Source organism: Anabrus simplex, chromosome 10 (assembly GCF_040414725.1).
Source record: "Anabrus simplex isolate iqAnaSimp1 chromosome 10, ASM4041472v1, whole genome shotgun sequence".
Classification (NCBI taxonomy): Eukaryota; Metazoa; Arthropoda; class Insecta; order Orthoptera; family Tettigoniidae; genus Anabrus; species Anabrus simplex.
This window is the reverse complement of record NC_090274.1, coordinates 35,661,553-35,677,846: the sequence shown is the minus strand read 5'-3', so window position 1 is coordinate 35,677,846 and position 16,294 is coordinate 35,661,553. Positions and strand designations below refer to the sequence as shown.

Sequence of the window (16,294 nt, the reverse complement as noted above, 5' to 3'; positions counted from 1 at the left end):
ATAGGTGGATCCATTCCTCCCTTATTAACTTGTACAAACAAAGCTATGCTTCTGACGTAGAATAGTTTTTAAAACTGTATTTGCATCGGCCAGTGTTGCAAAAACGCCGGCTCCGTGGTGTAGGGGTAGCATGCCTGCCTCTTATCCGGAGGCCCCGGGTTTGATTCCTGGCCAGGTTAGAGACTTTTACTTGGACGTGAGGGCTGGTTTGAGGTCCACTCAGTCTACGTGATTAGAATTGAGGAGCTGTTTGACAGTGAGATAGTGGCCCCGGTCTGGAAAGCCAAGAATAACGTCCGAGAGGATTTGCCGTGCTGACCACATGACACCTCGCAATCTGCAGGCCTTTGGGCTGAGCAGTGGTCGCTTGGTAGGCCAAGGCCCTTCAAGTGCTGTAGTGCCATGGGGTTAGGTTAGTGTTGCAAAAACATGAAAGTTTTAAAATAAACATTATTTCTAGACAACACGGGCATTGGCAGCATTCAAATGAAGGGGAATGACTAATGTATTTAGCAAGAATAGTACCTTAATTAAGGCCACAGCTGCTTCCTTCCCATTCATAGGCCTTTCCCCTCCCATCATCGCCACAAGACCTATCTATGTCTGTGCGACGTAAAGTAACTAGCAAAAAAACCCTACTTTTATGGTTTTCAGAGATGCTGGTGTCAGAATTTAGTCCTACAGGAGTTCTTTTATGTGCCAGTAAATCTACCGACGTGAGGCTGACATATTTGAGCACCTTCAAATACCACCGGACTGAGCCAGGATCGAACCTGAGGTCAGAAGGCCAGCACCTCAACCGTCTGAGCCACTCAACCCGGCCATCTATCTAGTGAAGAAAAGTGGAACAACAACACTTTTTTTTATTGCACATACAACTAGCTCCATCTTCAGGTTGTTCTAAAAACTATCTCCTCCAACGTTTTGCCTACAAGCCCTTTACACATGCACATTTTTAACTAAAAAACCTGTTGTTTTCAATTTTGGCACTTAGACCCTTTTTAATTCACCTGGTCATTGTGTTCCTGAATATAGATAAGGCCTATGATAGTGTTATAAGAGATAAGATCTGGGAGTGCCTGAGGAAAAGAAATGTGCCTGAAGGACTGGTAAGGAAAATTCAAATGTTGTACAAAGACTGTACTAGCTGTGTGCAAATTGGGGAAGGTCAACCATCATGGTTTGAGACCAAAAGTGGAGTTCATCAAGGAAGTGCACTGTCCCCACTACTGTTCATCACAGTTATGGGCAATATAATGAAGAACGTCAAGGAAAAGTTAGGTGAACTGAATGCAGTGGCCTTTACTGATGATATCATGATTTGGGGTGAAACAGAAGAGGAAGTACAGACCAGACTCAATGTATGGAAATCCCAGTTCCAGTAATATAACCTCAACATCAGCGAGACCAAGACAGTGGTGATGGCAGTAAACAGAGAAGGGCATCCAGCAAGTGTAAAACTAGGAGACCACCAGCGAGAGTGTGTGGATAGTTTTCCTTACCTTGGAAGTGTAATCTCCAGTGATAATTTGGTCAGAAATGAAATTACAAACAGAATGCAAAAGGGATCAGAATTCTACCAAAAAGTAAGAACACTTTTATGGGATGACATGATTCCAAAACCAGCCAAACTGATGATGTTTAACAGCTATTTCATACCAATATTGATTGACCTATGGTATTGAAGCGTGCACCCTCACAAAAACAGATTCATCAAGACTGGAAGCATCAGAGATGAAATTTCTTAGATCCACCATCCAGAAGATCAAGACGGACAAGTTAAGAAGTCCATAGAAAAGTTCTACTTACAGTATATTACTCACTCATTCACAGTCACTTACAATACCTAAACGTAATTTGGTCTCATTGCAGAAAGACAGTCCTTCATGAACTTATGGTAATACAAAATAGAGCAATCAAAAATATCTATAATCTTCCTTTTGACACAGCCACTCGAGTTCTATACGCTAATAGTAAAATTATTCCCTTATCTATGTGCACTGCTTTTAGATCATCAATATTAATTCAAAAATTAAACTAAACAGTGTCCTGCATGATAGTAACTACACACTGAATTCAGACATTCATAATTATAACACACAACAAACAGATGGCATAGGTCTCTTTCAAATACACTCATATAAGTATGGCAACTGTAGCTTTAAGTTCTCAGCCATTCAGTCATATAATCATCTTCCAAGAGATTTAAAATCAGTTTCTAGTATGTCATCTTTCAAAATTAATTTAAAGAAAGTGCTATGGAATCAGTACCTAAGTAAGTAGACAACTTTCTTGATAAGACTGTGTGTAATGGTGGAAAATTCTAAATTCCCGTGGAGGGAATTAGATATTTTTCACCAATAGAGCATGTCAAAAATGATATGTTTTTGACATTTTTGTGTAATGGTAACGTAAAGGAAATATTTATAGTAACATTCATTATAACAAATTTATGTATTTATTTGCAGCCAATGTATATGTATTATATTAATTTTAGATGCTAAACAAATTGTATTGTACAAATCCTGTATATGAGCCTTTGGCTCATTGGAATTAATTAATAAAGTAAATAAAAAAAATAAAAAAATGAGGAGGTGAGGAAAGAAGAAGGAATAAAGACATCCCTCTTACACCGAATCAGCACATCCAGACTACGTTGGTACGGGCATGTGATGAGGATGGAGCCTACAAAAACAGCCAGAATAAGTTTGGAAAGACAGGTGGAGGGGAAAAGACCTGCAGGAAGACCTAAAACCCGATGGATCGACATGATCAAGGTTGATCTACTTACCAGGGGATGGACAGTGGATGATGTTCTTCATGACAAGTTGTATATGGACAGGAAGAAGTGGAAGAGGCTCATAAACAGTGCCTGGGAAAGTGGAACTGTACGATGATGATGATGATGATGATGAGTAGGTATTCTGGTCTCCGGTGGTCCCTGTCTCAAATTGATACATATGCTCTTCTCCAGCATCTATGAAAGTCTGTATCATCATCATAGGAACACTCTTCATAAATGAATGCAAGGCCAAAGTTATGAAAGTATAGCGAGTTAATGACAACGTCCCAAAAATATCAAGAGTTTATGTATAGGTACCTAGAATTACACTCTGAAAGCTCTATATCCGAGAAATGGTATGGCAAGGACAGTTGTTGTAAGATTAACAAAACTCTACAGAGATCACAGCATCACCAAACAAACAAAACTCCGACTATTCAAAAGTCTCGTCTTTTCAGCATTACTGTACACAGCAGAAACATGGACAGTAAAGAAACTCAGTGCCTTTGAAATGTGGTGCTCTCGTAGGCATTACATGTCCCATGGACCGAAGAAGATACAAATGCATCCACCACCGAGGACCTGGGTATTCAGAAGCGACCTTATAAATGAGAGGATCTTGCATTATTTTGGCCACATAGTAAGAGGAGACAACCTCCAAATCTTGATGTAGAGGACAAATTAAATAGTAACAGACTCAGAGTTTAAATTCCTAGATGCTTTTCAACACAGATTTGCCAAACAACTGGCAACAGTTTTCAGACTGTAGTCCAGGCAGCAAGAAATCGCAAGAAACTGAGGAGGATACCCCTGACAAGGGGTACAGAATGAGGAGGAGGAGGAGGATAGCAGCACTATCTGAGGATCCAGCTGCTTCCTGACTGCAGATTTAGCAGACAAAGAAAATATTCATAGTGATTCATGGTGATTAAATTGTAATATTCTCTATCCCCTCTTACCTGTAACTAGAAGAGAAAGGATGAGGTCCACCCTTTGAAGAATTAAGGTATCCCAAAACAGAGGTAAAGATCAAGAAGGGTATGAAATTGATGTTGTAAACTTACCTCTGTCAAGGTCAAAAGTTAACAAGAGTTGACAAAGGAAAGTTTGGCAGGAAATATTAAAATAAGGAGCCTGGCAGAAATAACACAGAAATTTGTCAGACTCAGCTAGACACCCCATGGTCACCACCCCATTTTCCTAAGTCAAAAGCACATCTCCCACACCCAAGCGAAAGGTTGTTTTTTTTGGCTAGTTGCTTTACGTTGCACCGACACAGATAGGTCTTATGGCGACGATGGGACAGGAGAGGGCTAGGAGTGGGAAGGAAGCGGCGTGGCCTTAATTAAGGTACAGCCCCAGCATTTGCCTGATGTGAAAATGGGAAACCATGGAAAACCATCTTCAGGGCTGCCGACAGTGGGGTTCGAACCCAGTAGCTCCCGAATACTGGATACTGGCCGCATTTAAGCGACTGCAGCTATCGAGCTCGGTTAAGCGAAAGTTTCACTAGACTCAAATCCATCATCTCAAAAACAAAGTCATTTTATTAGACAAAGTTCACAAAAATCCCTTAATATCAATGTACAAGTATCAAATTAAATTATACAGCCAAGTTGATATTTCTTTTTTTATAGAATTCACTTTCTTGAGAAGCAAATCAGGAATAATATTCAGGATTCTATCATTCCTCAGTTGCTTACAATTAATGAAAAAACTAGGAATCAGTCTTTTGCCAACCTGATCTGTTTACAATCAGCCAGTCCTAAGTTTGGAAAAATGAGGAGGTCAGTATTGTCCTACTCCAACTGCTACTGAAACCAACATTCTACTGAGTTCACTTGTGTTTAATAATATCTCACTTAGAATTTATCTGTTTCAATAATGGACCCAAAATCTTCCACGCAAAATTTGCCTGAACTCAGTTTAAATAGTTATTTCTCTTAGTCCACAGAAAGTTTTCGGAATGATCCCTCGAAACCAAACATTTCGTCATATGTGTTAGGTTTTCCAGGTCTTTTGCTCTCGTCCACCTTGAGATTGTCGTCCTCACTGAACCAGTCCCTGTATTCTATTAGCTTATTTTTCCATTTCTCTGTGAACAGAAAACAACACAATTACCAATTTACTGAAAATTATTGGGAAACTAAGAAGAAAGTTATTATAGATGCTAGTATAGCATTCTGTGAAGTGCAAGGAAATTATGTGTAGAAATTTAAAGCGTAGGTCCCTCTAATGTTTTTTTTATTTTTTATTTATTTATGTAGAGGAGAGAACTAGGTTATATCAATCAGGGTTTGGAAATCTTCATTTCTGAGTTATCGGGCTATCAAGTATGAATTTTGCACGGCAAAACTACCTGCCTTGACTAAATATGGGAATTGTACCTCATTAGATGCTGGCTGTAATTTACCTGACCATAACCCAGACAGAAGTTTTCTACATGCGAAGAAATACTCACCTAGAAGATCTTGAAGAGGAGGTTCTTTACCACCATATTCCTCCGGGAACATTTCACGAGGTACCGAGTCGAACAGATTACCTACACCATCAGGATGAACATATATCTGTAGGATAAAGAAAATATGATTGCTTTATAAACACGGCATACAATTTAGTAAATTTACTCACAATCAATTATATTAAATATATAAAAACTACGAGGAGGATAAATTAAATTTTGATTGTATAAAGCCTTTGCACCCTTAGTACTCTGTCCTTTGTTTACAAGTTGCTTTACATCGCACCGATACAGATAGGTGTTATGGCGACAATGGGACAGGAAGGGACTAAGAGCGGGAAGGCTATGGCCTTGATTAAGGTACAGCCCCAGCATTTGCCTGGTGTGAAAATGGGAAGCCATGGAAAACCATCTTCAGGGCTGCCGACAGTGGGGTTCGAACCCTCTATCTCGCGAATACTGGACACTTGCCGCACTTAAATGACTGCAGCTATTGAGCTCGGTGTGTCCTTTGTTTTACTGATACCTTCATTCTTTGAATTCTCAGACCTTTGCAACATCCTCCTCTGATTACTTACGATTACAGTCATGAACATTTAAAATATTAAAGATTTTTAGCCTCGCCAGTGACTGCCATTTTCTCTTGTCTCAAACTTTTTTTTCTCCACTGACATCCTGAAGATCCCGTACGGTTTGATCTCTTCAATGAAGTCCGGTCTACCCAGAGAAATTCAGATGTAGGTACTGTGGGTATGAGCAGTCATTAAGGAATATGAGGGAAAAGAGTTTTAGGGAAATACTTAGATTTCTAACAGAGGACAGGAATAAAGGTAGGTCTCCCTAAAAATGCACAGGATAGGGTAGGTAGGCAACAGGGAGGGGAATAAAGGGGAGATGTTGTGCAAGACAGTGATCATCTCCAAACTGTTCTTCTACAGCAGAAAAGCTGTCCACCTTTAACGTTCCTTCCATAAAAAATCACACCTGTTCGTCAGCCCTACCTCTGCCAAATATTACTGTGGACACTGCGAAGGCTTGCATCTGTTGTTCACCTGGCATTCATCAACCCAAAATAAACAGACCCTTCTGACTTCATCATATCAAATGACATGTCTCTGTGGCAAATGTGGTGCTTAGCATTCACCGCCGAATGGTATGGTTGCGTGAACCATGAATCTCTCAGGGCACATTCACGGTGATTGCAGTACAATTAGTACCACTGCAGAATCCACAGGTGATGGTATCACATGATGCCATAGGGTATTCCCGTATCCGTGGTTTTGTTGTGGTTGTATTCTCCCTTTTCTACTTCATAACTGATGCAGGATTTCGAGTAAAGGCCCTGACTGATTATTTACTGATCTAGCAACCAAATACCATTCCTCGTTCTCTAAGCTCCCTTGCTACGCTCAATTTTGCAGGTGTCTTGTGGCATTGAACAACACTGAGCCCTCAGTTGTCTTTTACAGAAGCAGTGGCAGTCGTAATGAGGTCTGGAATCTGTTTTAGATGTGTAGAGTTGTGTCCTGCTATCACAAAGTTGCTATGCTGAACATCTGTTGAGGCTAACACAGTATGGCTGGGCTCACATGTCTGAAATGTGGGCAGCTTACACACCAAGCGTACACCAGAGTCAAGCGAGAGAGTGAACAAACTCGGCACAGGACAGGAGCAATGATGTTCAATTGTGAGTACAAAGTTCTCCTTGCACCATTCAACAAAATGCTGATTGGAGTCTGGTATTTAAATAAACACTATGATCGTAAGAAATACCAATATTTTACAAATATTTGGGTTTGATTTATACTGAAAGCAAAGCAAAGTGAAGCAAAGCGAAGCAAAGCGAAGCAAAACAAAGCAAAGTCATCTCCCTACAGGCTATGAAGGCCCTTAGAGGTGTGGAATGTAAAGGCTTCCACTATCCGTAACCTCGGCACTTGATAGGGTAGAGTGGTTAGCTCTACACCTGGCCACCTTTGCCCCCAGGAATTAACCTGGTACTTATTTTTGGTGTAGGCTGAGTGAACCTCAGGGCCATGTACACCTCTGGAAGTGGAAATCTCGTTTCTTAAATTTTACGACTTCCTGATGGGGATTCGAACCCACGTCCTTCTGGGTGAACCGAGCACGCCTTTACCGCCTCAGCTAGGCAGCCCCTTGATTTATACTGCACTCAATATAAATTGACATGGTTTTGTTTTCTTATATGTATACAGTCAAAGAAAACTGACACGTTGCAAGTTTCATATTACAATGTACAAATATACGGAGTTGAATTGTGCAAGCTGACAGAATTTCCACTAAGAAAAGTAAAAGGAATTCAGTCATTCGTTCAGTAAAATGGAATATATTTACATACATCAGCAAGTTTCATGCTTGCTTTTGCATAGTGTTGTAATGCTATGTTAGATTTCCTATTCACCGAGTTTCTGAAAAAATATTTAACACTGATATTTATTTTTCCAAGTGCAAGAACAGTGTAAATGTGACAAGTAGATTTACAATATGTCTACAGAGAAATAATTTAACTGATGTTATTCCCAGTAAACTTGACTGGATTGTTGATGAATTCATCACATCATTTATCTGCTTTACTCCTTGGGAGAAAGGTAAAACACTTATAACTGTTTATCTGGACATCGAGAAAGCATATGACCATGTACCACGCAGGCATATATGGGAATGTTTGAGACATAAGAAAGTGCCTGATGACATCATAGCATGAGTACAACGATTATATGATGAAACCAAGTGTTGTGTCCAGGTCCAGGATGGAAGGTCAGGTTGGTTTGAAACGAAGAGCGGAGTCCAGCAAGGAAGTTGTCTTTCGCCACTTCTCTTCATAATCATAATGGATGAGGTTTTAAAAACAGTTAAGAGAAAGGATCCAACAACTAATGCCCTGGTTTTTGCTGATGATGTAATGGTATGGGGTGAGACAGAAGCTGAAGTACAAACTAGACTAGATCTCTGGCATGAAGATTTTACAACCTTATGTCTCAAAATCAGCAAAACGAAGACAGTTGGCTTGGTGATGAGTAGAAACTCTCCAACTGTTCATCTAAGAATTGGAGATGAGGAGATGGATATTGTAGACAACTTCTAGTGTTTAGGTAGTGTTCTGTCATCAGACCATACCATACATCAAGAGATAAGCAACAGAATACGTCAAATACTTTGGGATGGAACATTTCCGTTAGTTACCAAGATCAGCTTGTACAAAATATATCTAGTACCTATACTGATGTATGGCCTGGAAGCAGCAACACTTACTGGACCAACAAAGAGTTGTCTTCAGGCAACAGAAATGAAGTTTCTCCATTCTTGTCTACAAAAAACAAAAATGGATAAAATAAGGAATGTGGATATCCGACAACAGCTTGGTTTGGAAAGAAGCTTGCTGGAGACTCTAGAAGTGAAGAGATTGCAATGGTATGGTCACATGAAAAGAATGAACCCTCACAGGACTCCTCGAACATACTTTGACCACAATGTTCCTGGGAAGAGACCAAGAGGAAGACCTCGTGATGTTTGGGAAAAACAGATAATGAAGGACCTTGAAATTAGAGATGTGAACTGGCGTCGCATATATGAGCAGCATCTGTGGATGGATAGGACAAACTGGAGGAGGCTCGTACACAACCGCACCCGGCTTGCTGGAGCGAAGAAATGATGATGATGATGACTCCTTGTTATGTTAGAAAAGTTTCTAAAGCATGTCCCTCTTAAAACATAATAGTGAAAATTGTATTTCATTGCCTGGAAAACAAAAATATTTTGAAGTGCCAGTAAACTCTGTACTGAACCTGGTCAAGATACATAAACAGAGCAGAAATAAGTAATTTCTTACAATAAAGTTATATTGAAAGTTGTCTGAATTTCTGTTCCCTGGAAAAAACAATCCACTGTTTCCTTAATAATCCAATGATCATTCACCGTTCATTGACGTTCACGGCCTGTGAGTCCTGCCGAAGCGCATACAGATCGCTTGCCCGCCCTCTTATATGCTGTGTGCCTGGGAGATGAAACACCCAGAGTGAGCATGGCTGGGATATCAGATAGTGTATTTGGAAAAGGCTTTTAACATGAATGAACACCTTAGAAAAAATTGATAAACAAAAATTAATATTTGAAAATACGTACAAAATGCTCACTATTAAAAAGTTCCCTTGTAACTTCCTTGGCCCAACTGTTGATTAACATCTGAACTTACCCTGTTGGCCATTTCTTCTTCATGAATGGCTTGAAGAGACTTAATATTGTATCGATAAAAGGTGGGGCATAAATAATATGGATGGCCTTTATTCGAACTGGATATGCTTCCTAGAAGAAGAAAATACAAAACATTATAGTACAGTAATCTTAATCCCTCTAGAGGTTGATACAAGAATTTATACACTGCCTGACAAGAAAAGTTGAGCGCCCAGAAAGAGTGGTTGAAAGTGAATGAAACTACATATGCCAAAGGACCATGTGCTTGTACTGAACTGGTTACAATATGGGATGAAAGAGACAGGGCAGTTACAGGTGAAACACGTTGGCGCCAGGTCAGTAGGATGTTGCACTCCCCTGCCGCAATACATGCCCTCATGCAGTTCGCAATTGTGTCAAACAGCCTTTAGATCCTCTCCTGAGACAAGTTTGTCTACAGATGTTGTAGCTGTCCCTCTAGACCCCGTTAGTTGGTACTGGGACAGAGTCCCCTTCCAGTGCCATTCCATATGTGTTCAATGATGGAGAGGTCCAGGGATCTTGCTGGCCACGGAAGGACCTCAACATGCTCTAGGCTGTACATAGACATACTTGCTGTGTATGGACATGCATTAGGCTATCTTGTTGGAACACTGTCCCAGGGTGCTGTGCCGTAAGGGGTAGGACATGCGGACGCAGAATGACTGCAGCGTATCCCTGTGATGTCAAAATCTGCTGAAGCACTATTAGAGGTGATCTGAACGCATATCCTAGAGCTCCCCACATCATGATGCCAGAGATTACGCCTGTGTGTCTTTCCACAATACGGACACGATCTGCCCTCTGCCCTCGATGCCACCAAAACCTGCACGCTATGGTCATTGGAGGTTATGGAGAAGCGAGACTCATCACTGAACATGATGCGATTCTAGTCGTCCTCTGTCCATGCCTGTCCGTGGTCCATGGCACCACTCCAGGTGTAGGCGTTAGTGTTCTGGTGTTAGTGTCAACCAACACATGGGGCGTTAGGACCCCAATCCGACAGATGCGAGTCATTGAGACACTGTGCAGGAGCTCACAGAATGTCGTAGAGTCTTCAGTACATGTTCACGGATGGCGAGTGCCGAAGTTATGGGATCCCGCAACGCTTGGCGCACCATACAACGGTCTTCCCTCGGGGTGATGTGTCTTGGTTGACGTGATTGGTGCCCTCATGGGCCCAACATCAGGCCACTGTCACATCTGAATAGCCCATGTGCCTGGCAACTGCATGATACGACCATCCAGCCTCATGCTGTTCTGCAATGCAGCCTCTGTCACTTGGTGGATGAGCAGTCTAATGCATCTGCGAGGCATTGCGGGTGCTTCATACTCACAGCAGTTGACTGGTAACAGCTTATCAACAACAGGACGTTGTCATCACGAATGCACTCTGGTGGGCATTCTACACATTACAGATCCTTGTAAATCTAATCATTTACTCACACATCAATGGTATGCAAGTATACCAAAATGAGACAATATTGGACCGCTCCTTCTGGGTGCTTAACTTTTTTTGTCTGGCAGTGTACATATTTCTCATAATCGTGAGACATCTTCCTGGCATTTCAGGTACCATACAGATTTACAATACAATTACAATATTGGTATGTTACAAATTTCTGTGCAGGAAACAAACAATAGTTAAATAAAAGACATTAAAAATAACTAAGTCGATGTGAAATTTACTGTTAAAACTTGCAGGCAAATTCTTTTTATATCACGTCCTGGAATGTCCAAAAATGTCATATAACATCCTTTAAATCTGCGGCAATTTCTGTGAGCTCTAAAATGTAGCCATTTGACTTCCCATCCATTAGTATATATACCGAGCTCGATAGCTGCAGTCGCTTAAGTGCGGCCAGTATCCAGTATTCGGGAGATAGTGGGTTCGAACCCCACTGTCGGCAGCCCTGAAGATGGTTTTCAGTGGTTTCCCATTTTCACACCAGGCAAATGCTGGGGCTGTACCTTAACTAAGGCCACGGATGCTTCCTTCCCATTCCTAGGCCTTTCCTGTCCTATATCGTCGCCATAAGACCTATCTGTGTCGGTGCGACGTAAAACAAATAGAAACTCCTAATGATTGCATGAGAGACTCCTATATCGATTATACGAACGATACCTTAGATGATACAATTTCAATATCTCAAGAGTTAGTTTTCTCTATTATCAAGAGCATAGCAATTGACACTAGCCCAGGTCCGGATAAGGTTTTATTGAAATCTGTTTATGATCCACTCGCTGCTAATATTTTAGCCCATATCATCAGAAGAATATTTGAAAGTGGGTTCATTCCTGAGGTTCTTAAGGCAGCGAGGACTGTTCTTATACATAAAGGCGGTGAAGAGAATGATCTGTCCAAATGGAGACCGATTAGTATTTGCTCCATTATTCGGCGCATATTAAGTAAGATCCTTGATAAAATTGTAAGGGAATACATTCCTTTGAACCAGTTCCAAAGAGGTTTTGTCATGACCCCTGGCTCTTTCATTAACGTGAATATTGTTGATGGCAGTTTACGAACAGCTGTAATGAAAAAGATTTCAGGCTGCGTAGTATTCCTCGACATCAGCAAAGCGTTTGATAGTATTGGACATAATCATTTAAAGGCGACAATAGAGAACTCTATACTACCCAGATCCATTAAGAAGTTACTAGTCAACCTTCTCACAGAAAACACAACACAAGTTCAAACTGCTCGTGGTCATACAGATAAGATAAACATCAAATGTGGAGTGATGCAAGGAGATCCCATTTCACCTTTCTTATTTAACTGGGGTATAAACCACATCCTTGATGAACTCACAGACATCAAAGTATCAGAAATGTATGGTTTTCAATTGAGTCCTAACACTGTACCTTTAACATCCCTATGCTTTGCCGACGATCTGGTGATCATAGCTAAAGACCAAGCAGCAGCTTCAATCCTAGTCACTTCTGTCATAAATCTGCTTCAAGAAATAGGTTTGCATAGAATACAGACAAATCAAATGCCATTATTATAGAAAATGGTAAACTTCATTCTGATGATATTGTGACGGTCTCTGGAAACATTAGAAGTATAAATGATAGTGAAGAAATAAAATATTTAGGGGCAACTTTCAGACAGACTTTAGTCTTCAATGAACATCAGGTACTTGAAAAATTGAAAGCTAACTTAGATCAGATTACCAGGACTCACTTACTCCAACCGCATCAAAAATTGACTGTAATAAATCAGTTTATTGGCCCTACACTGATATACCCCTTCCAGACTGTTTCGGTTGAGAAAATTCCCAAATCAAGTCTGTTAAAAGCCGACAACATGATCAGAAGCGCACTTAAAGAAATTCTACAACTTCCGAGTGACACACCGACAAGTATGATCTATTCGAGCCACAAATATAAAGGGTTAGGACTAATGCGCGCTACTTGGGAAGCGTACCTTCAACAGCTGAACATCAATCTTAAGCTAGAAGCTGTGAATGATTCGCACGTAAATGCTGTTCGAAATTTCACAGCAATAAAAACTCGCTGCCTATCTGAACTTCAACTCAATGAAGAGACATCAACGAAATCTGTTAGACAACTGCGTGATATACTTAGAACACGCGAATTTGAAGCTTGGTGTGCATATCCACAAAAAGGAAGAGGTGTTGAGTTATTTGCTCAAGTTCCTGCTGCTAATTCTTGGGTTACCAGAAGAGATGGTTTAACTTGTTCGGAATGGAGGGAAATGTTGAAGATGACCGCAATGGTTGCACCAGTACGTACTCTGCCGGGACGTTCTACCAGCACAGGCCACTGCAGACACTGCAGTGAGTGTGAAACCTTACCACATGTGCTGGGGAGTTGCCCTCAAGGAGAACTGCTTAGGATTAAACACCATAACATCATCAGAAACCTGATTGCTAATGCTCTTCATCTCAAAAATCTACAAGTGTACGAAGAAGTCCACTGCCTCGCCAAAGGAGGCAGCACTCACAGGATTGATATTATAGCGATTGACAGACGGAGGAACGAAGCAGAAATTATTGATCCTACGGTACGCTTTGAATCTTCAGCCTCTCAGCCGACTGATGTAGACAATGAGAAAAAGGATATCTATAATCCAACCATCCCTTTCTTTCTTGAGTCGTATAACCTTAAAAAAAATTATGGTGACTGGACTTTTCTTTGGCGCGAGGGGAACAATTCTCAAATCTTTCGTCACATGGCGACAAAAATATAAACTAGCAAGAAGCCTACAAGATGAGATAGTCGTCTCACTCATCAAATATTCCGTTTCGATTCTTGGTCACCATTTATATGGAGTTCATGTCATTTAACATGGTTAATTGTAACCTATCATTTTTTAAACATTAATCTTTTTATCTTCCCTCAAAATTGTTATTGTGAATTATTCTGTGTCTTATGGCAAATCTAGGGTGTCCCGGATCAGATTAAATAATAAATAAATAATCTCTTTTCATTGTTCACCTCCACTGCTTGCTGAATGCATTGCTCTATTCTGGTGGCTCGGCCCAAAACGAGGTATCTTTTTGTTTTTCTGCCGACTGCCACAATATCCGCTCTTTGATGACTACTATCCTCAGATACACGGTGTACATTTACCATTATGGAGGAATGTAGAGATGAACAATCTGTCAATGTTTTGGATCAAGGATTTGATTTCAGTGTGGAGTATTTTATAATCTATACATCTTTGAAATTAAAATAATTAATAAAATTAGTTTTATGTCCCTCTAACCTACTTGCTCAATATTTAGGGATGTATATTTGTTTATAAATTATTATAACTGTGTGATTTTATATTGCAACTGTTATTGCTTCAATGTAGATATTTTAAAAATTTGAATATTAAGTTATGATCTTCAGTGGTCAGTATTTAATCTCCAGAAAATCTGTTCAATATTTGACATGATCATTTCACCAGAAAAGAGCAAAATAATGGCCTTTAAGGGGAAGGACCCTATCTCCGGTCAAATCTGTTTAGGTAATAAAATCTTGGAAAGAGTCAATGAATTCAATTATCTGGGATACAGTTTATCTTACCAAGCAGAAAAGTGATATCTCTGCAAAAATAACCAAGTTTACCAGAACAACAGGAATTATAAATCACGTCATGAAGCCATCTCTTGTCCAAAAACACACTTGCTTACGTCTTTATAATACTTCAGCTAGACCAACTCTTTGCTATGGCAGTGAGGCATGGACAATAAGAACTCAAGACATTTCCACAATTGCAGCACGTGAAATGACGTTCATATGCAGGACAGCAGGCTATACAAAATGGGATCACATAACAAATGAAGATGTGCTTAAGGGACTGAATGTGAAACTAGAAATCAACTACATTTATGATTACCAAGAAAACTGGAAATGTCACGTTCAAAGGATGGAATCTGAAAGACTACCAAAGGAGATCCTACATTAGCAACCAAGAGGACACAGATCTATAGGACGTCCAATGAAGCGATGGAAAAAAAATTCATGACTGTAACGGGCCACATGGTTCAATATTTGGAAGGATGATGATGATGATGATGATGATAATAGTAAAGATTCAAAAGGAGATTAAGAAGTAATACTAAATTTATCACAGATAATTTAAAAGATATTGAAGGTGTCTGTCTGTTTCATATCTTGGATGAAGTATATTCAGGAGCATCTGAAGTAATTAGTAACCTTCTGTTACATATGTGTACTCGTTGACATGGCTATCATGGCCGACTTTGACTTTTAATTGTACACACAAAATTACCCCAAGGAGATCACAAATGTCGTTTTGTCGTCCTGTGATTTTACAACGTTATGTTCCTGATCTTGTCTATCTGGCATTTCCATTGCTCTTCTTCTAAGGTTTTATCTTGGTGATGGGTAATGGAGAGTGACATGACGTTCCTTGACGCTTGTTTTTACAAGCATTATTTCAAACGTTTTAAGATGTGAACACTATTGGTCTCGAAGGTTTCCAACATGCTTTATTGCACTTATATGAATGGCTTGATGAAGGTAGTTTAACTACTATGTTTTTGATATGTTTTGGGGTTGGCTACTATTTCTTTGTTCTCCATAGCTATTTATTTAGTTATTTTGTGGCCCGTCTTTATTTGTTCCGTTGTTGCCCATGTGACATGATATTAGCTATGTTTTTCTTGGTGTCACAACTCGGTACTTTGATCTGTGTCTTACTATCATTGAGTGTCTGTATTGTGTGAATAAGCTCTGTTGCACCTTGAAGTGTGTTACTTTAACTTTATTCTATGGTTCATGTTGTGGAGGTCTCTATCTTATTACTCATATACCAATTTGCTCTCCGATGTCCCCGCTATGTGGTTGTGTACATGGGAGGCTGGTGCTGCTCTGGCATTTGAGTTGTATATGAGAGACGTAGTGATGATGTGAACTGGGTCTCCGATCTTGTGTGGGTTTCGCTTTGCATATCTGTGTGAGACGTTATTCATGAACAGTATTTCTAGATTTTTGCATTCTTTTCTGACCGTTGTTCTCTGTTATACGTACCCTGTTCCTTGGACCCTTTTAACCTATTGCATGAGTGTTTGAATGTGAGATATGTAGGGTGCATATCATATTGCCTAGTTGTGTCGTTTGTTTGTTCTTATCTTTGCATTTTCTTGGCAACTTGCATTTTTTGTGTATGTTTCTTTAGCAACTCCTTGATTATCCCTGAACCCGGGCACCATGCTTGCGTAGGACCCTCCCTTCCTTTTGATCTGACCATATTTTATCTTTCTGCCTTTTGTTGAAGTTCGTTGGAAACTACTGTTGTGAGTTGCATTTTATTTTATGACCGTGTGTCACAACCTGTAAATATT

The 16,294-nt window shown here is 40.1% G+C and overlaps 2 protein-coding genes across 4 annotated transcripts in view; one reads left to right on the top strand and one right to left on the bottom strand.

The window, feature by feature from the left end:
* LOC136881759 (alpha-tocopherol transfer protein-like) overlaps window positions 1-16,294 on the top strand; it is a 212,260-nt gene that overhangs the window by 71,426 nt on the left and 124,540 nt on the right. The gene's annotated exons all lie outside the window — the stretch shown is intronic.
* The window catches only part of LOC136881760 (alpha-tocopherol transfer protein-like), a 33,254-nt gene continuing 26,412 nt past the window's right edge, over window positions 9,453-16,294 (bottom strand). Inside the window, exon 5 of the mRNA XM_068229323.1 lies at window positions 9,453-9,566. Within this exon, the coding sequence (XP_068085424.1) occupies window positions 9,453-9,566 (114 nt within the window). The remainder of the gene's footprint in view (window positions 9,567-16,294) is intronic.